Source organism: Loxodonta africana, chromosome 7, assembly GCF_030014295.1.
Source record: "Loxodonta africana isolate mLoxAfr1 chromosome 7, mLoxAfr1.hap2, whole genome shotgun sequence".
Classification (NCBI taxonomy): Eukaryota; Metazoa; Chordata; class Mammalia; order Proboscidea; family Elephantidae; genus Loxodonta; species Loxodonta africana.
In genome coordinates, this window is record NC_087348.1 from 101,058,259 (window position 1) to 101,085,519 (window position 27,261).

The window sequence follows — 27,261 nt, forward strand, 5'->3', positions numbered from 1 at the left end:
TCTTAGTTGACAAAGAATAAAACTAGTTTTGTTTTGACTCTTAAGTTCTCACCCCAGCAAACTGTCCTGTGATGCTAAAATGAAAATACTAACCAAAGGCTTTGGTGGACAACTCATTACAGTGAGAACTGAAGGCTTCCAAAACAAGACAAAAGATTTTCCTGTCTCTCCCAGAACCTATGAAAAATAAGGAAAATATTGCAGTCTCCCACCCAAGAATAAACACAGTATCTGCATTTAAAAAAAAAAAAAAGGAAGATTGAGCTCAAGGTACAGTTTTTTTAAAAAAACAGAAAATGTTCCCAAGGCAGAGGAAGAAAAAAACTTACTGAGAGAAAATAAAAAGAAGCAAGGGGGAAGAAATCTTTCAACAGAGTAGAAACTGTTAGTCTCTGTGTCCTTGAAAGGTTTTGATCCAACCCTATTTGTTATCCTAGAAAGGCTCTTCTGAAGAAAGGTTTCAGTGTAAGAGCTGCCTGAAAGAAGCCAAACCCTTGGAAATAGGAATGGCTCAGCCATTTATTAATGTCAAATATGCTGCCTGCATGAATTACTCAGCTTGTCTCTTTGGAAGTCATACAGAAAAGCGCTTGTGCACCTGCGTCTTAGTGTCCTGACGTTTCTGGCTTTAATGACAGCAGCAACAACTACCAAAAAAAAAAATTAAATAAATAAAACAAAATGCTCAACATAACTACATTCTACCTCCTAAATAGTTGATTTGACCATTTTTAAAAGCTTCTAACTGAAGTATCATTGGTGACCACAGCATGTAAAAGCTTGCTTAGACGTAAAGTGAAAGGCAAAACTGAGTCATTTTCCTAAACTGGCACAATTTAACCAAATTATCACAAAACTGAACCTAGAAACAAAGAGAATTGGAGCAGAAAAAGGCCAGATCTCTCCCTGGCAGCACCACAGTGGCAAATATCCCAGAACCAAGAAAAGCTGCCAAGTGGAAGAGAAGAAATTAAAGGGCTTTCCAAAAACAGCCAAGCAGTGTACACAGCATTCCCAATAGCTGGAGTAAGCTTTAAAAACAACACACAGGTATAAGGTCCAGCCTTATTCTTTATTTACGGCACAAAGTCAATAAATCAAGTACAAAAGGAATGGCTCCCATTTCCTGGATTGGCATCAGACATCCTACCAGCTGCAATTACATCATTTTTATCTATCTTCTTTTTTTTCTCTTTTGGGGGTAGGGGGTGGGGAGTGACAAATGGACCCAAAGAGACTTCAGCCTCCAAACCAAGCAATCACTGCTTGCAGAGAAACAAAGGAATTGACTCTCCTTCTTGTCAAAGGCAGTCAGGATTCTGCTCCAGTTATTAAGGTTCCTTATGTGTGTGAGCTGTCACAAAGAGATTCTTCCTGAGGTGGTGCAAAGATGGCGAGGACCTGGGAAATCAGACTAATGGGAAGGCTGCTCTCACCACCATCACCCTCTCTTCTATCTCAATCTTCCCTTCATCAAATCTAATGATAAAAGAGGGGGAAAATTACATGTAGAAAATCAAAGGGAACAGGAATGTGGGTGGAGTAAACATAAAAGAAGAAACTGAAAAAGATCAAAAGTTGTTCAGTACTGCTTTTCCTTGACGGGTATAGAAATCACTGATCCACTGCTTCATGTATCTAACTTCCAAGGAGCGGGCTAACAGTACAGTTTTGGGATCTAAGGCATTGCTGGCTCGGAGATCTAAATGATGGGCACCATCTGGGATGTTGATCGCAACCAAAGTGTCTGTGATGTTCTTGGTTACTCCACCTCCTGACCATGGGTCTAGTTCACCATTGCTGCAAGAGAGGGGAGAAAAGGTTGTTACTTTTTCATATGCACAGTCAGATAAGATAGGAGAAACCTACTATATGTACAACACCTACAATTATAAGCTTATAACCTGAGGGATTTGATTTGAGGATCTAATCTGTGGTATACAAAGGTGCTTCCCACTGGAGTTGGACAATATTTCTGCAGCCAGGTGTAAGAAATAGAATCAGAGAAGATTAAAGGTGGTGCTCCATGAATCAACCTTGATTGTACTGGGACTTGGAATTTAGAAGCCTGAATTCCAGTGCCAGCTTCATCACTTAATAGCTATGTGGCTTTAGGCAAATTACCTAACTTAGTTTCCTCATCTGTAAAACTGAGATAATAAGGCCTAGTTCATAAGGCTATTGTAAGGACTAAACCAATTGGTACATGTGGAAGTATTTAATAAGCACAAGTGCCAGCTACAATTAATGCTGGTTTCCTTCTTTCTTAGGACCCAATCACCAAAGTGATTTAAGAACAACAACAACACACAAACAAAAACCCACATCTGAAAGTGCTAATCATCTCTTAGCTCTTAAAAAAACAAAAACAAAAAAAACCTGAAGTCACCTTTAAACGAAGTAACAGTAAAGCCCAGAGAGTAAAGATTGTCACCCTTGTGTACTGAGTTAAAAAAAATTTTAAGACCAAAGGGTCAACAGCTATTTTAAAACATAGACGAGAAGGTGTGGGGGTGGGGTGGGGGGGGGAGATTAAGTAAATGGAAGTGAAACAACTAGAACAAAAATAACGAGAATGTTGACAAACGTGAAGAATGTAACCAAAATAACTGATCTTTTCGTCTAGAAACTGTGAAATGGGAGTGGTTTTGCTGTGTATATTTTCACCAAATATAAAAGTAAATAAAAAAATCAATGAGATCTACACTGTTCAGAATGTAGTAATTAAAAAAAGGCAGTGTTTTTGTGTGTGTATGTGTGTATGTATATATACACATACATACATAATATATACACACATATATATATAATACTTCCCTCTCAGTACAGCTCTTTAGGAAATAGGGTGGTAGAACTGGGGGAAAAAAAAACAACCATGGATCTGGACTCACAAAATTTGGGCCTTACTCAAAGATCTTCATTTTGCATTAGCTTTACAGTTAAGGAAATGCTACTAGGTTATGAGTCTTAGCTGGTTCACACAATACATTTCAGAATGAAACAGGCTGTTTAGTTTAGCTGAGTAAAAAAATGATACAACCACAGACAGCATCCCCCATATTATTTCTTAACAGTTTTATTGATATATAATTCACCTACCACAAATTTTCCCATTTAAAGTATGCAATTCAATGGTTTTTAGTATATTTAGAGTTGTCCAACCACCACTACAATCAATTTTAGAACATTTCATCACCCCAAAAAGAAATCTCATACAATTAGCAGTCACTCCCCATTCCATCCCACTCATCCCTGCCCCCTACTCAGCCCCAACCACTAACCTGTCTTTACAGACATTTCATATAAATTAAATTATATAATATATGGTCTTCCGCAACTAGCTTTTTTCACTTAGCGTAATGTTTTCAAGGTTCATCCATATTATAGTATGTATCAGTAGTCATTCCCTTTTATTGTCAAATAATACTCGATCGCATGAGCATGAGTTTTAGGATTAGACAGAGGTAAACAAATCATAAAAATAGCTGTGAAAGCATTTCTCATAAAAATTTAGTCTGAAAACTCATGCAGTCAACTTTGTCTAGGCAAATGTACAAATTACATGAGAAAACACTACGCACATTAAGTATATGTGTGTTTAAAATACAACTTTAAATTCCGTTTCATTGTTACTGCTCTTCTGTTAAAAAAAAAAAAGAAAAAAATCAATTCAATTGCAACTTAATAACATCATCCTTGAAAAAAAAATTCGCTCCAAAAAGTGTTTTTGTTTTTGTTTTGTTTTGTTAAGAAAAGGGAAAACTCCCATGCAAAACAGTAGTCTCAGTTTTCAACTGCAAGTAAATTTTTAAAGTAAACTATACACAGGGTTGGATTCTTTAAGTGAACAAAACGCTTTTATCATTATTCCAATTTAACAGGCCCAGCCCAGATAGGAAACTCTCCATTATTTGCAAAACAAAAAAGCAATCCCAACAGCCACATAATAAGCAAACTGCATTTGATTTAAAAGGTCATCTGAATCAGCCTAGTGGCTTAGCAACAGTGTTTGGAGTTGCTGAGAGACCCAAGATGCACATGGACTTGAATTTCTTGGTCCTAGACATTTGAAAGCTAACCCAGTCATTGGGAAGTTTACAAAAAAAAAAAAAAAAAAATCACTTGCTTTCATGAGAGAATTTAGATGCCTGGGTAAAATTCCCGATAGCGAGTCTCACATAATTGCTGGCAACAATTAACTGGCCTGAGAAATTACGTTAAACTAACCAGCTCCTCAGTGATTCCTTTTTGTACTTACGTTTACATAACTGAAAATGACCATTGATAAGGTAATTTCTTACCATTGTGGTCAAAAAAAAAAAAAAAAATTATTTGCTGAAATGGAACTATTACCAGTTACTATTTTTTTCAGCCCTCGTTCATTCAACAAATGTTTACAAGGTGCCTACTGTGTGCCAGGCACCATTTGGGCACAAGGGATTCAGCAGCAAACAAAGCAAACAAAATCCCTGCCCTCCTGGTGTACACTTTCATGATAATCTATTCACTCCTTGAAATAATTCTGTTAAGTAGTCATTATTATTTCCAATTTACACAAATTGGCAACTTGCCCAAAGCCATGCAGCTAAATCGGTAAAGAATCAGAAGTGTACCCAAGACTCCAAAGCAGCAAATCACTAATCCAACAATTACAGACTGCACTTCCCAGTCAGAAAGCCAGCCACACTTGGATCTGTATGAGCCGAACTAAGGAGAGAAGCCTACACATACTTTTCACATGGTTCCCTGGACATTTTCTTATTCATCAACCAGAGACGTTTTTTTAGCTGGTAGCCATGAAGTGTACCCAACACCCAGGGCTGCTCCTATACTCTGGGAATGTGTTTTCTTCAGAAAAGCAGGAAAACTTAGAATTTTTAAATAACAATATTTTTTACATTGGATTTTTCACACCTAGCATCCTGTAGAAAAATATTTGTTTTCGAAAGTAGACTTGCCACTGCAGAAAGATAAATCAGCATCTTCACATAGTCTTACACTTTGGATTTCATCCCCATCCTTATCAACACATACATTTATTGAACATCTATTATGTGACAGTCATTGTGGCAGGTGCTAAAGGCACTGAGGTGATTAAGACAAACTTCCTGCCATTGAGAAGTTCACAATCTCATGGGGAAGACAGAAACACAACAAGATAATTTCCACAGTGTGATAAGTGGTATTTACGGGCACGGCACGAGGGGAGCACAGATGGGGATGGGGGTAGGTGGGAAGGGTGGCCTAACCTCCCAGTAGGGGTCAGGGAAGGCTTCCTGGAGAGGGCCTGACTCTTAAAAGATGAGCTAATTAAGAGGAAAAGGGCGAAAGAGAGAGGGAAAGGGCATTCAGGGACAAATACACAGTTCCTTGTGGCTGTACAAGGCAGAGAGTATACCTCCATTTATTCATTCAACAAATATTTATTAAGTATATAAGTACGTGCCAGGTCTGGGCTAAGTGCTTTACTGGGTTAACTCTTTCATACCTCACAACAACTCTATGGAATGAGGGTTGGTATTATGTTCATTTTACAGAAGATAAAACTGGGCATCAAAGAGATTAAGTAAATTCATTGAAGACAGCTCATTCCACCTTTGCACAGTTGTTAGGAAGCCCTTTCTTATCTGAGGTAAAGGCCCACTTCCTGTAGTTTCCACCTACTGCCTCCAGTTCTATCCCCCCAACTTTTCCTACAAAATCTGTCCTCTCCTACAATGATGATACCGATGATGACAATGACAACAACGATTGTTATTTGACAGCCTGAGGAAAATACTACAGAGGGCAAATGGACAACAAAAATACTTATCTGTAATAGCTAAATCCAATTAAGAAAAAAAAAAAGGCAACATATGTGACCAAAATTCATATAGTAACTCTTCATATGAGGATTTAAAGACTCCATTTAACAATTCAACCTGAACTTCAGCTTCATAGAGTTAAAGTAAGGAAAAAATGAGCTTAAACTGTCAGAATGTAGAAAATCTGTATCAATCCTACATGGAGATAAGCTTCTGAAGAAAAACAAGAAATTGACAAAGCGCTTCCTCCTGTGCAGGAACAAAGATGAGCCTGGAGACCCAAAGGCTGGAACTTAAGCCTTTCTCAGCCTTCTCAATGCTTTCATGTTTTCTGGATTCCAAACACCCTAATTTGGCACCATTTCTTTAAATACCCTAATTAGTGCTTTATCAATTTCTTGTTTTTTTCTTATTGGTGCCACATCTTTCTCCCACAAAACAGCTGGTGTGTGCAAGTCCCAGCCTTTTGGTTGGCAGCTGGACACTTGGCAGCTGCACCACCAGGGTGCCCATTCAGGAAATTTTCTCACAAAAACCAGAATACAAAATTTAAAGTAAAAAGAGATAACAAAATGGCCCAAGTCCAATGAAAAATAGTAATAGAAATAAAATCACAAGAGAAGAAAGACCAATCAAAAGCAAACATGAAAAGGAGGCAATTTCTCTGATGGAAACCAGACTTACATAAAAAATTGATAGTTTTCAGGATATGGTGCTAAATATGTTTAAAGAAAGCAAAAAGCACACCAAAAACAAACTAGTAAAGATCAACAAACAAATGGAAGAACAAATAAGAGACTAAACAAGGAAATCGAAAACATAAAAACAAAAACAAAGAGAACTACTGTAACTAAAGAATAAAGTAACTGAAATTTAAAAAGCAAGAGAAACATTCAACAATAGAGCCAAACAGACATAAGACAGGATAAATGAACTAGAAGACAATATAACTGAACTTATCAAGTCTCACGAGAAAAGAACAAAGAAAATCTTACAAACTCAAAAGGAAATATGGGATTCGATTAAGAAATATAACATTAGAATTACTGGAATCCCAGAGTACCATGACAACAATAAAAGCATAGAAACAATTTTCCAAGATGTAATCAGAGAGAATTTCCCAGACCTGAACAGAAAGCAAAGCCTTCAAATACGGGAAGCGACATGAACCCCAATCAGAACAGACATAAAAAGATCAACTCCATGCCGTACACTAATAAAATTCTTGAAAACCAAAGACAAGGACAGAATTCTGAAAGCAGCAAGAGAAAAACACAATATACCAAGGGTCTTTCTTAAGAAATCACTGTGAATTTCTCCCTAGAAACTCTAGAGGCCAGAAGACAACGGAGTGATATATATAAAATACTAAATGAAAACAACTGTCAAACAAGAATTTTTTTACCCAGCAAAAGTGTCATTCAAAAATGAGAGGAAAATAAAAAGCTAGAAATAGAACTACCATATGACCCAGCAATCCCACTCCTAGAGAAATAAGAGCCTTTACACGAACAGATATATGCACACCCATGTTTATTGCAGCACTGTTTACAACAGCAAAAGGATGGAATCAACCTAGATGCCCATAGATGGATGAATGGATCAATAAATTATGGTACATTTACACAATGGAATACTATACATCGATAAAGAACAATGATGAATATGTGAAACATTTCATAACATGGAGGAACCAGGAAGGCATTATGCTGAGTGAAATTAGCTGCAAAAGGACAAATATTGTATAAGACCACTATTATAAGATCTTGAGAAATAGTTTAAACTGAGAAGAGCACTCTCTTTTGTGGTTACGAGAGGGGGGAGGGAGGGAGGGTGGGAGAGGGGTATTTACTAAATAGATAGTAGACAAGAACTACTTTGGGTGAAGGGAAGGATAACACTCAACACTGTGGAGGTCAGCACAACTGGACTAAACCAAAGCAAAGCAGTCTCCTGAATAAACTGAATGCTTCGAAGGTCAGTGAAGCAGGGGCAGGGGTTTGGGGACTATGGTTTCAGGGGACATCTAAGTCAATTGGCATAATAAAATCTACTAAGAAAACATTCTGCATCCCACTTTGAAGAGTGGTGTCTGGGGCCTTAAATGCTAGCAAGCGGCTATCTAAGATGCATCAATGAGTCTCAACCTGCCAGGATCAAAGGAGAATGAAGAACACCAAGAATACAAGATAATAACAAGCCCAAGAGACAGAAAGGGCTACATGAACCAGAGACTACATCATCCTGAGAACAGAAGAACTAGATGGCATCCGGCCACAGCCGAGGACTGCCCTGACAGGGAACACAACAGAGAGCCCCTGAGGGAGCAGGAGAACAGTGGGATGCAGACACCAAATTCTCATAAAAAGATCAGACTTAATGGTCTGGCTGAGACTGGAAGGACCCTGGTGATCAAGGCCCCCAGACCTTCTGTTGGCCCACTACAGAAACCATTCCCAAAGCCAGCTCGTCAGACATGGATGGGACTGGACAGCGGGTTGGAGAGGGATTCTGGTGAGGTGTGAGCTACTTGGTTCGGGTGGACACATGAGACAATGTTGGCATGTCCTGCCTGGAGGGGAGATGCGAGGGTAGAGGGACTTAGAAGCTGGCAAAATGGTCACGAAAAGAGAGAGTGGAAGGAGGGAGCAGGCTGTCTCATGGGGGGGGAAGTAATTGGGAGTATGTAGCAAGTTGTGTATGGGTTTTTGTGTGACATACTACTGACTTGATTTGTAAACTTTCACTTAAAGCACAATAAAAACTATTTTTAAAAAAATGAGAGGAAAGTCAAGACATTCTCAAAGAAACAGAAACTCTAGAAATTTGCCAGATTTGCAATTATCACTCAAGGGAGTACTCCAAATGGAAAAGCAAGAGCATTAAATAAATACTTCCATCTATATACAGGAAAAATAAATAGATATAAATAGCAAATAACAGAGAGAGAGAGAGAACTTCAAAAAGCACAACAACATGGGCAATCATAAGGACTAAGTATACGACATTTTCAGGGAATAAACTCAATAATTAAATTCTGCAAACAATATATCAAGTTTACAAAAAATAAGCACAAAGTAAACATGGAATATAGGTTGTATATTGATGTTAATGGAGACATACCAACAGAAATGGGGGAGAGAGGAGCACATCAGTAATAGATTTATTATGTTAAGGCTGTACATTAACTGCTGTTCATATGTTAAAAACTGTTGCAATTGTAAGTTGTGTAATGCAATATATGTGGTGACCATTAAGAAATCACCAAGAAAACGATCAGAAGAAAACAAAAAGGTGCATCACAAGGAAGCAGCCAAATACAAAAACAGAAAATTCAGAATAAAAAAAAAGATACAAAACATCAAAAAGCAAATGGCAAAATAAGTGAGGTAGACACTTTGTTTTCGGTAATAACCTAAATGTGAATGGTCTAAATGCCCCATAAAAACCACAATCCATTCTTATGCTGCCTATAAGAAACACTCCTTAGACGTAAGTCCACAAACAGACTGAAAATAAAGGAATGAAGAAATATATTCCATGTAACCAGTTAACAAAAAAGAGCAGGGAAGGCCATGCTGATGTCAGATAAAATAGACTTTAAATCAAAATCTCTTACAAGAGATAAGAAAGGACATTACATAATAAGCAAAGGGTCAATCCAGCAAGAAGACGTAACAATTTAAAGATATATGCATCTAACAGATGTGCACCAAAACAGAGGAAACAAATACTGGCTAATATAAAAGAAGAAACAGACAACTCCACAGTAATAGTAGGAGACTTTTAACACACCACTTTCAATTATAAGCAGAACATCTAAAAAGAAGATCACTAATGGCACTGAGAACTTAAATAAAACCATAAGCTGTTTGGGCTTAATGGGCATACATAGATCACTCCACCTAGCATCAGTAAAACACACATTCTCCTCCAACACACATGCATCATTTTCCAGAACAGATCATGTGCTAGGACACAAAACAAGTCTCAACAAATTTAAAAAGAATGAAATCAAACAAAGCATCTTCTCTGACTATAATGGTATGAAGCTAGAAATCAAAAACAGAAAAATAAGGAAAAAACACATACCTATATGGAAACTAAATAATACACTATTTTAAAAAAGTAGGTCACAGAAGAAACCAAAAGTGAAAATAAAAAATTCCTAGAATCAAATGAAAATGAAAACCTAACATATCAAAACCTTTGGGACACTCAGAGAGAAATTCACACCAATAAATGTCTACATTTAAAAAAAAGAAAGATCTGAAATCATTAACTTAAACCAACAACTTGAACAAACTGAAAAGGAAGAACAAAAGACACCAAACGCTACCAGAAAAAAAGGACATAATAAAGATCAGGGCAGAAATAAAAGAAATAGAAAACAGAAATAGTAATACTCAACAAAACCAGAAGCTGATTCTTTGAAAACACTGATAAAACAAACCAACCACTGGCTAGAATGAGAAAAGAAAAAAAAACAGAAGAAGCAAATAACCAAATTAAGAAATGAAATTGGTGACATTATAACCGATCTAACAGAGATAAAGATCATAACTGATTACTATGAAAAAATGTACTCCAACAAATTTGAAAACCTAAATTAAAAAGACAAATTCTTTGAAACACATTATCTACTCAACCTAATGCAAACAAATAAAAAAAAAAAAAACAGAGGTAGAAAATTTAAGCATATCCATTACAAAAGAAGAGATTGAAGATGTCATCAAAAAAACTGCCAAAAACAACAACAAAAGATAGCCAGGACCAAACGACAACACTGGAGCATTCTATCAAACATTCAGAGAAGAGTTGATGCCAATCCTACCCAATCTCTTCAAAAACACACAAGAGGTGGGAACACTACTGAACACTTCTATGAAGCCAGCATAACCCTGATACCTAAACCAGGCAAAGACACACACACACACAAATTACAAATCAATATCTCTTAAGAACATAGAGACAAAAGTTTTCAACAAAATTCTAGTCAACAGACTTCACTAACATATCAAAAAAACATATACCATGATCAAGTGGAATGCATACCAGGATTACAAAGTAGTTCAACATTAGAAAATTAATCAATGCAATCTACCACATAAATAAAACAAAGGAAAAGAACCATATGATCATATCAATTGATGCAGAAAAGGCATTCAATAAAATTCAATACCCTTCTTGATGAACACTCTCAGCAAAATAGGGATAGAAAGGAATTGTCTCAATATAATTACGGTCGTATATGCAAAACAACAGCCAACATCATACTCAACAGAGAAAGGCTGAGAGCCTTTCCTTTGAGAATGGTTACGACACCAGAATGCCTACTATCACTACTCTTACTCAACATTGTACTGGAAGTCCTAGTCAAAGCAATAAGAAGAGAAAGAGAAATAAAGGTATCCAAATTGGAAAGGAAGAAATAAAACTATCTCTATTTGCACATGACATGATCCTATGCATAGAAGGTCCTAAAGATTCCAAAAGAAACTTCTTGAACTAACAGAAGAATTTAGCAATGTTGCTGGGTATAAGATCAACACAAAAATCAGTTGAGTTCCTCTACACTAACAAAGACTACTGTGAAAAAGAAATCAAGAAACCCATACCATTTGCAATAGCCCCAAATCAATAAAATACCTAGAAATTAACCTAACCAGGGACATAAACAAAAATGGAAAGAACCTGTGCTCATAGATTAGAAGATTTAATATAGTTAAAATGTCAATTCTACCTAAAGCAATCTACAGATATAATGCAATCCTGATACAAATCCCAACAACATTCTTTACTGAAATGGAAAAACTAATGACTAACTTCATATGGAAAGGAAAGAAACCCTGAACAGCCAAAGCAATATTGAAGAAAAAGAACAAAGCAGAAGGCCTTACACTCCCCCATATAAAAATACACTATACAGCCACTGTAATCAAAACAGCCTGGTCTTGGTTCAACGATAGACACATAGACTAGTGGAAAAGAACTGAGAACGCAGAATTAAACCCAGACAACTAATTTTTGACAAGGGGTCAAAGTTCATTCAGTGGGGCAGAAACAGTCTCTTCAATAAACGGTGCTGTCAAAACTGGATATCCACCTGCAGACAAATGAAACAGGACCCACACCTCACACCACACACAAAAATTAAAACAGATCAAAGACCTACATGTTAAAACTAAAATTCCTGGAAGAAAACATAAAGAGAAAATCATGGGACATAATCTTTTGAAAAAATAGGATAACTAACAACAAATGCATGAATAAAAGAAGACAAAATAGAGAAACAGAACCTCATAAAAATTAAAAACTTATGCTCAACCCAAAACTTTATTACAGGGCTTCAAACTCATTCTTTTCAGTTCGACCCCCTGATTCAGCATATCTGGGGTGGAAATGCAATTTTTCAGCAGGCTGTCGAACTGAAAAGAACCAGTTTTAAGCCCTGCTTTTTAACGAGTACATAGACAACCTACAGACTGGGAAAAAAAATCTTTGAAAAGTAGTCATCTGATAAGGGTCTAATCTCTAAAGTCTATAGAAAACTACAACAATTCAACAACAAAAAAAATAAACAACTAAGTCACAAACTAGACAAAGGACATGAACAGAGCCTTCCCCAAGGAGGACATCCAAGCAGCCAACAAACATACGAAAAGATGTTCATGATCATTAGCCATTACAGAGATGCAAATCAAAACTACAATGAGATACCATCTTATCCCTGGCTGCAATGGCACTGATTTAAAAAAAAAAAAAAAAGCACCAGATAACAACAAATGTTGGTGAGGATGTGGGAAGACTGGGACCCTTATCCGTTGCTGGTGGGACAGTAAAGTGGTACAACCACTATGGAAAACAATATGGTGCTTTCTCAAAAAACTAGAAATAGAACTATCCTATGATCCAGCAATCAATCCCACTCCTAGGTATATACCCCAGAGGACTAAAAATAATGACACAAATGGACATATGCACAGCTATGTTCATTGCTGCTTTATTTGCAATAGCAAATAAATGGAAACAATGAAGTACCCATCAACGGAGGACTGGATAAGTGAATTGTGGTACATACATACAATGGAAAACTGTGCAACTGTAAAAAAAAATGATGGGTCCATGAAACATATTATTACATGGATGGACCTAGAGGACATAATGCTAAGTAAAATAAATCAAGTATGTAAGGACAAATATTGTATGAGCCTTCTTTTATAAGAAGACAAGAATAGATATACAGACAGAGACCAAAGTTCATTGGTGGTTAATGGGGGGAGGGAGGGAGGGGAAAGTATGCTTTAGATCTTAATAGACTTTTTTTTTTTTTTGGTGATGGGAAAAGTGGCCTCAAATGTGAATGCAGTAAGCACAGCACAACCAAAGTAAAAAAGAGTGAGCACAAATGGATGGGTATATGCATACTGGTATATGCGACAGCACTGGGTTTTTTTTTTTTTACATGGGTAGGTACAGGTGTGTACATAGGTGAAAACACACAGGAGTACCTATAGGTATGAGTAAACCAAATATGTGGTACAGACAAATATATTCATTGAAGACACCAATATGGATACTCCACAGATATAACCAAACACCTTTCCAGATTAGTTTTCTGGGTTTGAAAGCTTAGGACCATAGTATCATGGAACAACTTAATCAACTGGCATAACCAAAAAACCAAAAACCAAACCTGTTAACTGTCAGGTCAATTCCGACTCATAGTGACCCTACAGACATAACATGGTTCACAAAATTCATGATCTACATCCTATCAAATTGAGTGGCATCTGAGGTCTTAAAAGCTGGTGAGCAGCCACCATCTAAGACACAACTACAGGTCTCTACTCACCAGGAGCAAAACAATAAGAAGGTAACCAAAAGCTCAGAGAAGAAACAAGTCTACAGAGCTACAGCCTCAGCTACCCTGAGACCAGAAGGACTGGATGATTTGGTAACTGGCTACCCCGACTGACTGTGCTGACCAGGATCACAAAAGATGGTCTCAGGTAAAATGGGAGAAAAAAGTGGAGTGGAACTCAAATTCTTACACACAAAAAAAGGCCAGACAAACTAGAACAGTAGAGAACTGAATCGCCCTGAGACACTCTTTAAACCTAGAACTGAGCCTATCCTCAAAGATCACCTTTTAGGGAAATAACAGAGTGGCATACAAAATAAAGAATATTACCCATAAGGTTAGTACTCTACTTAAAAACCATCAGTGTGAGACCAAAAGGTCAAAAATTACTCGAAAGCAAAGATGAGAAGATAAGGGAGCAGGGAAACTAGAGTACTGGAAATGGAACAAACAGAACACATTAAAAAGAATGTTGGCACATTGTGATAAATGTAACTAATGTCTCTGAACAATTCCTGTGAAAATTGTCAAATGGGAACCTACCTTGCTGTGTAAACTTTCACCAAAAACTCAATAAATTATTTAAAAAAAAAAAAAAGGAAGGAAAATACATGAGCCCAATAAAACAGGCTCTTTTGCAAAGTAGGCCAGTGCCAGCCCCTAAACCCAGAGAGTGTTCCTCAAGCCTAAAAGCTACTAGCCATGTCCCAAAAGCTAAATCTGACTTTTGTTTAAAAGGACTTGAAAAAGAATGACATTTCCAACTTAAAACAGGTAGTCCCCAACTCACAACATATTCGAGTTACGACAAACTGTGCTTAAGACCATTCGTTTCTTTGTTTTTTAACATCTTATGGTTAGTAATATATACTACATACAGTGTTAATATACATCTGTAAGTTTATACATAATGTTTCCAACTCCCAAAGACAAATAAAGATTGAATTTATGAAGATATTGACAATAGAAGGTAACAATAATTAAAACAAAAAATGAGGTATTCAACTTAACATCAGAACCGGCTTATGATGGAGTCACTGGAACATGACTCTGTTGTAGGTCGGGGACTATGTATAATAGCTCTGGGTTAAGGGATATGTATGAGTATCTCTGCTATTTCCATCTAGATCTGGGGAGATTTTTTTTTACTGACTGATTGCTATCTTAATAGCTGATGACTTAACGTTAAACTAAAACACGGAAATTTTGAAGCCATAATCGAACATACCTAGAGTCTACTCAGTTAATTTGAACCAATATCAAATGTTTCACTTCTTAAGAAGTAGTGTAACATACAAGAACAAACCTGGGTTTTGGAGTCAGGCGGGCCAAGACTGAAATCTGGCTTTATCGCTTAGTGACTCAAACAAAGCTGGATGAGCTTTGGCAAGTTAACCTTCAGTTTCCTCCCCACTAAAAAAGGGACACAACATCTACTTCACAGGGTTGTTGTGAGGATTCAGTTAGGTAATTTATGTAAAGCACCTCTTACAGTACTTGGAACAGAACCAATCAGGCACGTCAAAAGTGTTTCTTGAATATAGTTTTATTATCATTAACAATAATAGTAGCAATAATAAGACAAATTGTGAAAACAGACAATGCTTCATTTTGTGCCACAGAGGTTTCTATTTTGTTTCGTCTTATGTTTGTTTTTAAGCCTTTAAGCACCTTGGTAAGAGAGTATAAAATCTCTTGTAAGCACCCTCTCTCTTTCAAGGAGCAGGAAAATGTGATAGGTTCTGCTGTTGTATTGTCCAGAATTTTTCTGGTTCTATTATCTCAGCTATTCTACAAATGTCCCCATCAACCAAGGTTCCTCTTTGGACCAACAAAAACTCACCTGAAAATAATGTTCCTATGGGAACTGATGTTTTTGCCTCCATACAGAGTAGTGATCCAAAAGGGCCTTGGTCTCACACCCCACTCTTTAAAACAGTCATCAGACAATTCCTCCAAGTCCCATGAGCGAGGCTCAAACATGTCATCGACACCATTAGTACAAAAGGGCATGATTATTTCCGTGCATGCCTGAAAAAGCAAACCAGGAGAGGATCAAAAAATAAAATGAGACACACACACAAAAAAAACAAAACCAAACCCGTTGCCATCAAGTCGATTCCGACTCATAGTGACCCTATAGGATAGAGTAGAACTGCCCCATAGGGTTTCCAAGGAGCGACTGGTGGATTCGAACTGCTAGCCTTTTTGGTTAGTAGTCAAACGCATAACCACTGGTGCCACCTGGGATCCAAAATGAGGCACCCAAAAAAACCAAACCAAACCCACTGCTGCTGAGTCAATTCTGACTCATAGCAACCCTATAGGACAGAGTAGAACTGCCCCATAGAGTTTCCAAGGGGCGCCTGGCAGATTCAAACTGCTGACTTCTTGGTTAGTAGCCATAGCACTTAACCACTATGCCACCAGGGCTTCTGAATGAGACAAAATAAGGCACAGGGAGGTTAAATATTGTCTAAATCCATACAGCTATTTAGTAGCACCAAGTTTTGAACTCAGGCAGTCTGGCTTCAAAACCCCTGCCTATGCCAAGCAACCTCTCCTTATTCACAGAAAAGTTTGGCTAAAAAGTCATAGAAGTTAGGACTATACATTCATTCTTTGTAAACTGTTTTCTTTCACACCTACTATCACACCTAACTCTCCAAACAAATCTGGAAGGGAATTATTATTACATTTTTTTGCAAATAACTTATGCTGCTTTGATATAGCGGCATCTACGAAAATACCTCGTGTGCGGAGGGAGCGGTTGGCAAACAAATGTAGAAGGCGCATTATTTGCATAAAATTATGGTATTAGTTACATTATAGTAAGGATCAGAGGCTCAGAAAGAGTAAAGTTTGACTTCTTTTATGTGTCCATAAAATGCTTCCTTTATAGCACTTACCAAGATCTATAATATTAGTTTAGTTATCTATTTTTCTCACCAGGCTGTATTTGATGGTGAGACCATGTCTTTTTTATCTTTGGAGCCCAACACATAGTAAGCACTCAATATACATCTGGTGATGATTACTAAATACATAAATTAATGAACGAATGAGGAAACTTTTCCATGGTCTCACAGTGTAAGATGATGAAGCCCAGATTTGGACACAGGTTAGGTGACAAAATTTTGTGTACTTTCTGTTACAGCACAACTGTATTAGTGAAAAGGAAGTTCCACTTGGGAAAACTATACACACTTACCTGATAGCTCCAACCCAAGGATCCCAGACTGCTAGTGGCTGTCTCTGAGATATTCAAGCATTTCACCTGGCCTGAATAATTGTAATATACGTTCAGAGCTTGGAAAAGATTCTGTACCAGCAGTTGATCAGATACCTTGGGATCTTTGAAATACTGGCATACTACCTGCCAGAGACGTAAAAGGGAGAACAGTCAGAATATTAATACAAAAATACAGTTTAATACAACAAACAAACAAAAATCTGATCTTGATTTGATGACAAAACATTTCTTTTCCTTAAGCATTTAACTATATTGCTTGACAATTTCTATCTCTTGAGAATGACTCCCTTCATAAACTAATAGAACTCCTAAATGACTCCCAGGCTACAGAAATAAATCAGTCTTTTTTGCACGGTATGCAGGTATGCAAAGTCCTCCCTGTCTTCCACTCTAGCTTCATCTCCTGCAGCATTTGTGCCAGTCTAGCAAAACCACCCCCCAGCACACCAAGCTCTTTACCTCCTCTTTGCCTTTGCTCACCCTGACATGCCCCCTTCCCACCCTCCAACTCTACTAATATCTGGGAAATACCAACTTATTTTTCACAACACTCAGCTCAAGTATCACCTCCTCTCCGAGGCCTTCCTTACCAATGTCCCCAAGATGGGAAGAACAAATCACTACCTTCTTTGTGCCTCCACTCTACCCTCCCTGTGCCTAGTTCTGTGAGAGTTCCTGTGTAGTAAAGAATTTGGCTGGCCTCTGTCCCAGTGCTGCACTGCACTCATTTGATTCCAGAATGTCTCCCTCAGCACTTAGCAAGGTATCTGACAACTACATGTTTGCTGAATGAACGACTAAATTTTTATGAAAATACAAAATTTACCAAATTTCTTATGGCAAAACTACACCAAGTTCCAACATCTGTGGTGTCATAAGAAATATATCAGGCAACTTCCCAGTTCCCAAATATTCTAATCCCAGCTTATAGTAAATGCCTGAAATTCTAGAACTGAAAATCACAGGCAATAGAATCATAGCTGAAAAATAAAACAGCAACAACAATGCCTACTCAGCCACTGCTGTCAAGTCGATTCCGACTCATAGCGACCCTACAGGACAGAGTAGAACTGCCCCATAGAGTTTCCATTAACAGATATTAATTATTGAGCCCTGGGTTTACAACCATTATGTGACTTGATTCTCCAACAACCCTATAAGATCTGTTATCACCTGCTATTTTATCTAGAAACTGAGACTTAGGTTAAATCACTTTATTCAAGGTCATCCAATTAGTTAAGTGGTAGGACTCCGATTTAAACCCAGGTCTCTCTGGTTATAAAACATACATCTTATCCTTTATGTTACACAGCTAAGGAAGTATCCCCTTGAAAAACTGCAAATAGTCCTATGGGAAGAATAACACTATTAAGCCATCTTGTATTAACATCTTAACATGAATTCAGTAACCCAGTCCTTTCCCATTTCAAATGGAAAAGACATATACCATGGGCAAGTTCTGAGAAAAAAAGAGACTAGTCCAGGGAAGAAGGAGGTCCAGATACCCCACCTCAGGGCAGAGACTCCAGGCAGCAGAAAGTATCGACAGGCCTGGGCTAAGGACGTGCTCCCAGTCAGGAAAGGACACCACTAAGAAAGGAAAAGAGCAGCTAGGAGCAAACCCGGCCCCTCATCACAGCTCTGCCTAGGACCAGCTTCCAGCAACACCTTCCTGAGAAAAACGAAACTTGAAAACAGAGAAAAAATGGATCATAGGGAAAATTCAAGGTCTTTCCCCAAACATATTCTGCACAATAACACTTCTAAAAAAAAATAGGGAATGTTAATTAGTACTTTGTGGGGGGGGAGAAAAAAGGTTTCATAGTCAAAATAATCTTAGGAGATGTTGAGTTGGCAAATGTGAATAGTTTTCTTGACTGCAGGTTGTCTCTGAGCCTTTAACATCTTAACTGCAATGTGACTTTCCAAAAGGAAGATATAAGTTTTTGGAAATGCTGAGTGTGAGAAAGTCAGAAATTAAGATGTTCAGGTGGCTGGGTATACCTTTAAAAAGTAACTGTGAAGTCACAAGAACGAAGTATACCAGAGTTTGTTGTCATTGTGTTAGGTGCCATCAAATCGATTTTCGACCACGGTGTCCTCACATAACAGGTAACAGAGTAGGACTGCCCCATAGGATTTTTTAGGTTGTAATCTTTATGAGAACAGATCGCCAAGCCTTTCTCTTGCAGAGCTACTGGGTAGGTTTGAACAGCCAACCTTTCAGTTAGTAGCCGAGTGCCTAACCTTTGAACCACCTGGGCTCCTAAACAAGGGCTTAGGATGTACATGAAGAAAGAGAACTGAGTTCAACTGAGAGCTTCACAAACTTAGCAAGCCTGAAGCAACAAAGGCATGCAAATTGAAGAAAAAAGGAAAACAGTGTTTCACTATTCTGAAAACGCTCAATTATTCACTGCAAGTCAAAAAATTCCTAATTGTTGTAGAGCACTTTTAACAGAAAATATTCCTAAGAAATATGTCAATCAAAAATACTCAAGAAAATACAAAAATCAAGACTCAACCATAGACTTCATTACATTAGTGCAACAGTTGATCAGCATTCTTCCCGGAATCTGGCCACCGATAGTGGGCTCAGCTCTTTCAAAATGCAGCACAGATGACAGAGCAGACACACAGAATGCAGAGAGGAGCACCCTGTTCAAGCACAGCACGGTAGATGCGGCGGGATGACAAACTGAGCCAGGCAGGGGGGACGGGGGCACCCACAGACAACACCAAAGGGTCTAAAACTTTGGAAAAGAACAGTGGCAAGTGAGTGTGACTCACATGCTGGCACCGGATCCCCCTCTCAGAGCTAGAACACTGGGCCTCTGTCAGGCAAAGAAAAGGAGTCCGCGTGAATAGCCATCTCTGCAAACAGCAGTTACTGTCACTGCCTAAAAGATACAAGCATGGCTGGGGACTGGCACCGGCTGATAATACTTGGGTTTCAGCAGCTCCAGTTACACGGGGAGGACATCACGGTCCGAAACTTCAGCTCTGCTGACAGAAATACCAGGCCCCAGTTAAGGGCAATGCTGGGCCCACTGTCCTCTGTGGGATCAGATCACCCTTGGAGCCCCGAGTCTAGTTTCATATCCTTTAAAAAGGACACTGACCAGCCTGAGAAAACCCAGAGGAGAGCAATCTGGATGGAAGTTGAGAAATACCGGAAGCAACCCTACAGCTGGTCATTTGGATCATTTCCAAACTTTCACCATTACAAATAAGGCTACAATAAACAGGGCTCTATTGTTTTCTTGAGATAAAGTCATAAACTACTGATTCAAAGCAAATAAACATTTCTAAGACTTTTGCTACATCCTGTCAAACTGCCTTATAGAAAGTACCAATTTATAATTCCATCAGTGCATTAGATTAGAAAGCCTGAAAACTATCACTTAAAAAATTTTTTTGCAAACTATTTGCAAATTTACTATTGGAATTTTGTTATTTTAGGTGGATCTAAACTTCCATTCTAACTCAAAGATTCTGTAATTCAAAGCATCATCCTCTAGCACAAAAAACACAATTTCTACATATCTCTATGCATGTCCTTAGCAATTTGGGTAACAGAGTGAGCACAGTTAAAAAAAATATACACTGAATTCAGACTAGCAAGACCTCAGCATTATTCCCATGCTTATTCAAAGACTATCGTAATTCAAAAGAAAATTCTAACATACTTTTATTAAAGATCTGTAAGACGTATAAAATTTATATAAATATTGAGTTGAACCATATAATATTGCCATCTTTATAGGTCAAATCCCCACACGTCTGTCAGTTTGTCGTACTGGGGTGGCTTGCGTGTTGCTGTGATGCTGGAAGCTATGCCACCGGTATTTCAAATACCAGCAGGATTACCCATGGTGGACAGGTTTCAGCAGAGCTTCCACACTAAGACAGACTAGGAAGAAGGGTCTGGTGGTCTACTTCTGAAAATATTAGCCACTGAAAACCTTATGAATAGCAGCAAAACTTTGTCTGACATAGTGCCGGAGGATAAGCCCCTCAGCTTAGAAGGCACTCGAAATACCACTGAGGAAAAGCTGCCTCTTCAAAGTAGAGCTGACCTTAATGACATGGATGGAGTCAAGCTTTCATGACCTTCATTTGCTGATGTGGCATGGTTCAAAATAATCAGAACGTGGGATGTATGATGCATGAATCTAGGAAAATTAGAAGTCGTCAAAATGAAATGAAACTCATAAATATCGATATCCTAGGCATTAGTGAGCTGAAATGGATTGGTATTGGCCATTTTGAATCAGACAATCATATGGTCTACTATGCCGGGAATGACAAACTGAACAGGAATGGCATTGCATTAATCATCAAAAAGAACATTTCAAGATCTATCCTGACGTACAACATTGTCAGTGATAGGATAATACCCATATGCCTACAAGAAAGGCCAGTATACCACTATTATTCAAATTTACACAACAACCACTAATACAAAAGATGAGAAAATTGAAGATTTTTACCATCTTCTGCACTCTGGAGTTGATTAAACATGCAATCAAGATGCACTGATAATTACTGGTGATTGGCATGTAAAAGTTGGAAACAAAGAAGAAGGAACATAAGTTGGAAAATGTGGCCTTGGTGATAGAAATGACACCAGAGATGGCATGAGACAAAATCAAAATCAACAACTTCTTCATTGTAAATACATTTTTCACCAATATAAATGGCAACTATAAATGTGGACCTCGCCAGGTGGAATACACAGGAATCAAACTGACTATATTTGTGGAAGGAGACGATGGAAAAGCTCGGTATCATCAGTCAAACAAGGCTAGGGGCCAACTGTGGACCAGACCATCTATTGCTCATATGCAAGTTCAAGTTGATGCTGAAGGAAATTAAAACAAGTCCACAAGAGCCAAAGTATGACCTTGAACATATTCCACTTCAATTTAGAGACCATCTCAGAAATAGGTCTGACTCATTAAACAATAATGACTGAAGAAGACCAGACAAGTTGTGGAATGACATCAAAGATACCAGACACAAAGAAAGCAAAATATCATTAAAAAGACAGGAAAGAAAGAAAGATCAAAATGGATGTCAGAAGAGACCCTAAGGCACACCAGCCCTGGGACAAGGACTAGAGGCAGGAGGGGACAAGAAAGCCGGTAATAGGGAACCTAAGGTTGAGAAGGGAGAGTGTTGACATGTCGTGGGGTGGAAATCGATGTCATAAAACAATATGTATACTGTTTAACAAGAAACTAGTTTGTTTTGTAAACCTTCATCTAAAGTACAATAAAAATAAACAAATGAAGAGTTCTTATAAAGGAAAAAAAAAAAGAAGAATAGACCCTAAAACTTACTCTTGAACACAGAGCAACTAAAGCAAATGGAAGAAATGATGAAGTAAAAGCTGAACAGAAGGTTTCGAAGGGTAGTTCAAAAAGACAAAGTAGAGCATTATAATGAGATGTGCACAAACCTGGTGTTAGAAAACCAAAAGGGAAGAATGTGCTTGGCATTTCTCAAGCTGAAAGAACTGAAGAAAAAATTCAAGCCTCGAGTTACAATACTGAAGAATTCTACAGGGAAAATACTAAATGACGTAGGAAGCATCAAAAGAAGATGGAAGGAATACAAAGAGTCACTGTACCAAGAAGAATTGGTCAACATTCAACCACTTCAGGAGGTTGCATATAATCAAGAACCCATGGTACTGAAGGGAAAAAGTCCAAGCTGCACTGAAGGCATTGGCAAAAAACAAGGCTCCAGGAACTAACGGAATAAAAATTGAGATGTTTCAACAAATGGATACAGCACTGGAAGCACTCGTTCATCTATGCCAAGAAATCTGGAAGACAGTTACCTGCCCAGCTGACTGGAAGAGGTCTCTATTTGTACCCATTCCAGAGAAAGGTGATCCAACAGAATGTAGAAATTCTCAAACAATATCATTAGTATCATATGCAAGTAAAATTTTGTTGAAGAACATTCAAAAGTTGTTGCAGTAGTATACTGACAGGGATCTGCCAGAAATTCAAGCTGGATTCAGAAGACACGGAACCAGGGATACCACTGCTGATGTTAGATGGATCCTGGCTGAAAGCAGAGAATACCAGAAAAAAGTTTACCTGTGTCTTATGACCATGCAAGGCATTCGACTGTGTGGATCATAACAAATTCTGGATAACATTGTGAAAAATGGAAACTCCAGAACACTTTATTGTGCTCATGTGGAATCTGTACGTAGATCAAGAGGCAGTCCTTCGAACAGAGCAAGGGGTTACTGCCTGGTTTAAAATCAGAAAAAGTGTATGTCAGGGTTGTATCCTTTCACCATACTTATTCAATCTGTATTCTGAGCAAATAATCAGAGAACTGGACTATATGAAGAAGAATGCGGCATCAGGATTAGAGGAAGACTAATTAGCAACCTGCATTATGCAGATGACACAATATGGCTTGCTGAAAGTGAAGGGAACTTGAAGCACTTATTGAGGAAGATCAAAGACTAGAGCCTTCAGTATGGATTACACCTTAACATAAACAAAAATCCTCACAACTGGACCAAAAAAACAACATCATGGTAAATGGAGAAAAGACTGAAGCTGTCAAGGATTTCATTTTACTTGGATCCACAATCAATGCCCATGGAAGCAGGAGTCAAGAAATCAAATGACACATTGCATTGGGCAAATCTGCTGCAAAAGACCTCTTCAAAGTGTTAAAAAGCAAAGATGTCACTTTAAGGACTAAGGTGCACCTGACCCAAGCCATGGTGTTTTTAATTGCCTCATATGCATGTGAAAGCTGGACAATGAACAGGGAAGACTGAAGAATTGATGCCTTTGAATTATGGTACTGGTGAAGAATACTTAATATACCATGGACTGCCAGAAGAATGAACAAATCTGTCTTGGAAGAACTACTGCCAGAAGCAAGGATGGCAAGGCTTCCTCTCACATACTTTGGGCATGCTATCAGGAGGGACCAGTTCCTGGAGAAGGACATCATGCTTGGTAAAGTAGAGGGTCAATGAAAAAGAGGAAGGCCTTCAACGAGATGGACTAACACAGTGACTGCAACAATGGGCTCACACATAACAATTGCAAGGATGGTGCAGGACCAGGCAGTGTTTTGTTCTGTTACACCCAGGGTTACTATGAGTTGGAACCAACTCAAAGGCACCTAACAACAACAACACAAGTCAAATAGAGTAAAAGATCAGCAATTTTAGTTCAACCTTATGCTCACTTCAGGCTAACCCTTTCAACTTGCAGATGTTATCTACTTGATGAGGTCAAGCCTGTGGCCTGTAGATTGCTGACTTAGGGGCTGTGATCTAATCAGAGAACAAGGAAAGAGTCTGACAACTACCTTCTTCCAAAATACTCAACAGTCAGGTAGCCCCTGCTCTGTACTTTCTATTTATTTTGCTGGCACCAGAAATAGGCATACCATTCCTACTTATGCCATAAATGCACTGATATGGGGGCAGCTGGAGCTGCTGAGGCTCCTAGTACAACTACTGAATGCTCCTTGAAGCCAGGTACTTTCTCGACAACAACTTAGGAAGTGACATATAATGAGCATTCCCCTTTCACAGAGGAGAAAACAAGCTCAGGGAGGTTTGGCTACAGATACTCAATTAAAAAATTGTGAATATAAGTTCTGAACCCAGACTTTGACCACGGAGCCCTGATTTAAAAATCTGCCTCCTTGATATTATAATAACAACAATAATGATCATTAGCGACCCTACAGGACAGTGTAGAACTGCCCCATAGTTTCCAAGAAGCACCTGGCGGATTCGAACTGCCAACCCTTTGGTTAGCAGCCGTAGCACTTAACCACTACGCCACCAGGGTTTCTGCAATAATGATTATATAACAATTAGCATTAATACAGCACTTACTGTACAACAACCAAACCAAACCTGTTGCTGTCATAAGTTGATTCCCACTCAGAACAACACTATTAGGACAGAGTAGAACTACTCCATAGGGTTTCCAAGGAGCAGCTGGTGAATTGGAACTGCTGACCTTTTGGTTAGCAGCCTTAGGTCTTAAGCACTGTGCGACCAGGGCTCCTACTGTACACCAAAAAAAAAATGAAACCCATTGCTGTCCTGTGGATTCTGACTCATAGCAAACAAGTCCTATTAAATCCTCTTAGCAACTCCTAACAACCATTACAATTAGTACTATCTCCAATTTTGCAGATGAGAAAACTAAGGCACAGAGAGGTTAAGGAACTTGTCCAAAGCCCCAGATGGGAAAAGTGGCAGAGCTGGGATTCAAATGCAGTCTGATTCTGGAGCTTGCATTCATAACCTCTAGACTACACAAACCCAACTTTGCAAGTTATACTATAAGAGAAATGCAACACAATGAGTACTTAAATATACCTACAGTTTCATGCTAAATTTTTTAAACAAATGCTTTTTGATTCTTAGATTGCCTTTATAATTTCTAAGTTTATTTGTTTTAGGTAAAAACTTGGAAGGGATTCTGCAGCAATATAAAATTACAAAAACTTTTTAATTAACAACAGGAGAAAAAACTGTAAGACAGTAGAGTAATATAAGGCTCAAGAATGAACATTAAAAATGTACAGACTTCATTCACCTTCCACTTCCCAGAACTAAGGTGAAGATTCAGGAAAAATTTAAAAAGAGCATTATAAGTTCACTTTAATAATTCTGGTTTTAAAATGTGTACACATAGTGGAGCAAAGAGAATATTTCAGCCTTAGTACCAAGCTAATCAGCTCTGTACCCAAATATTTAGATTCTGCCCTTTGACCCCAAGTACACCAGAGAAAGTAAAGATAATGATTTGTTTAAAAGCTTTAAGTGTCTCTGTCTCTGCCAATAAGCATTTGAATAAGAGAATGAAAAAGAACGGGGCAAAAAATGTTTTAAAAGAGGAAGAAAAGAAAATAAGTTTAAAAAAAAAAAGACCAATCTCCTCTCAGTGAGTATGGTCCATCCACATTAGAGAAAGGATTAAGCAGATACATTCAGCTTTTCTAACAGATTTTCTTTCTCTAAGGCTTCAATACCCCTCTCACACTCACTCAGATAATCACATTAGTTTTGTCATTAAAAGCTCCCTTTTCACAGAATGCACCTAACCCGCTTAAACCACCCAGAGAGGTCGAATACATTATCAAACACCAAGACAAACGGAAGAGATTTTCCATTTTATGTCTTATTATTTCACTGTATCTATCTGCATGCTCAGAAGGCTAAGCTAAAAGATTTGGTGAGTTATCAGCTAAAAAATTATTCCAAAATAAACAAACTACAGTATCCTTTAAAGCTGCTCTTTCAGCTGAGAAATCCAGATTTGAAAGAGTTTTTATGCTGACAGAACAGTCAGATGACAGAGGGGTTTTCTATTTTCCTTTTCTCTTCTTCCTTGTATTCTATCAGCCAAGTCCATGATTATTTCTGCATGAATGTTGCAGCTTCTGTTAACAGTAAACAAAAGCAAATGGAGTCTCAGTGTGCAAAGTCCAAAGGCAAATTAAAAAGAACGATACTTGAGTTGACATGGAAAATGGCATTTAGTCGCTGCCTATGTATCCTCAGAATTGTACATGGTCCAGTCAGAATTGGAATTCACCTGCTTTTTTTCATAACCCAACTGCAACATATTATCTCACCATCCTAAAGCCTGAGTCACAGGCTCAGAAAAGGACGGCTGTTTGTCAGCCCTTTAAAAAGGAGGAAGTGTATCAGAGGGAGGAGGAGTCCTGGTTAAATGGAACTATCCAAGTGAAAGAGCGGTCCCCAACTGGGTAGTGTTCCAGGGATTAGTGGGTTGGGAGAACAGAGAGGGGGTCAAGAAAGGAGAAACAGAATGAACAGTGAAAGAAAGTGATCCAAAGCTAAAAGTTTGCAAGGAAGACATTAGTGGAAAAATTCTGAAAATCAGACGGTTAACTAAAGGATAAAATTGGAACTAGACAGAGGCAATAGAAGTTTCTCAAGCAAGAGGCAAAGAGTGGAGATTACTTCTGGTGAGGTGGAGGCAGGAATAGAATCATGAGTGTATCACAAGTGGTGAAGAATTCCTTAATATGTTAAGAGAAAGGATAAAGTCTACAAGAAATAACTGAAGAAAGCGAAAAGAACCAGTTCTGGATAAAAGAAATAAGAGGTGACTGTGGGACAAAAGAGTTCAGCTGCTAACCAAAAAGGTCAGCAGTTCGAATCTACCAGCTGCTCCTTTGAAACCCTATGGGGCAGTTCTGCTCTGTCCTATAGGGTTGCTATCAGTTGGAATCAACTCATCAGCAATGAGTTTTTGGTTTGGTGGGACAAAGACACTATGTTATCTTGCCTTGAAGAT

General features: G+C 38.2%; 1 protein-coding gene across 2 annotated transcripts in view; it reads right to left on the reverse strand.

The window, feature by feature from the left end:
* Window positions 1-1,053: 1,053 nt before the first annotated feature.
* The window catches only part of PRCP (prolylcarboxypeptidase), a 101,966-nt gene continuing 75,758 nt past the window's right edge, over window positions 1,054-27,261 (reverse strand). For both annotated transcript variants that reach the window (XM_064288768.1, XM_003418537.4), the window contains 3 exons: window positions 16,880-17,044; window positions 15,512-15,699; window positions 1,054-1,800 (listed from right to left, as the gene is read on the reverse strand). In XM_064288768.1, the coding sequence (XP_064144838.1) occupies window positions 1,572-1,800; window positions 15,512-15,699; window positions 16,880-17,044 (582 nt within the window). In that variant the 3' untranslated portion in view covers window positions 1,054-1,571. The remainder of the gene's footprint in view (window positions 1,801-15,511; window positions 15,700-16,879; window positions 17,045-27,261) is intronic.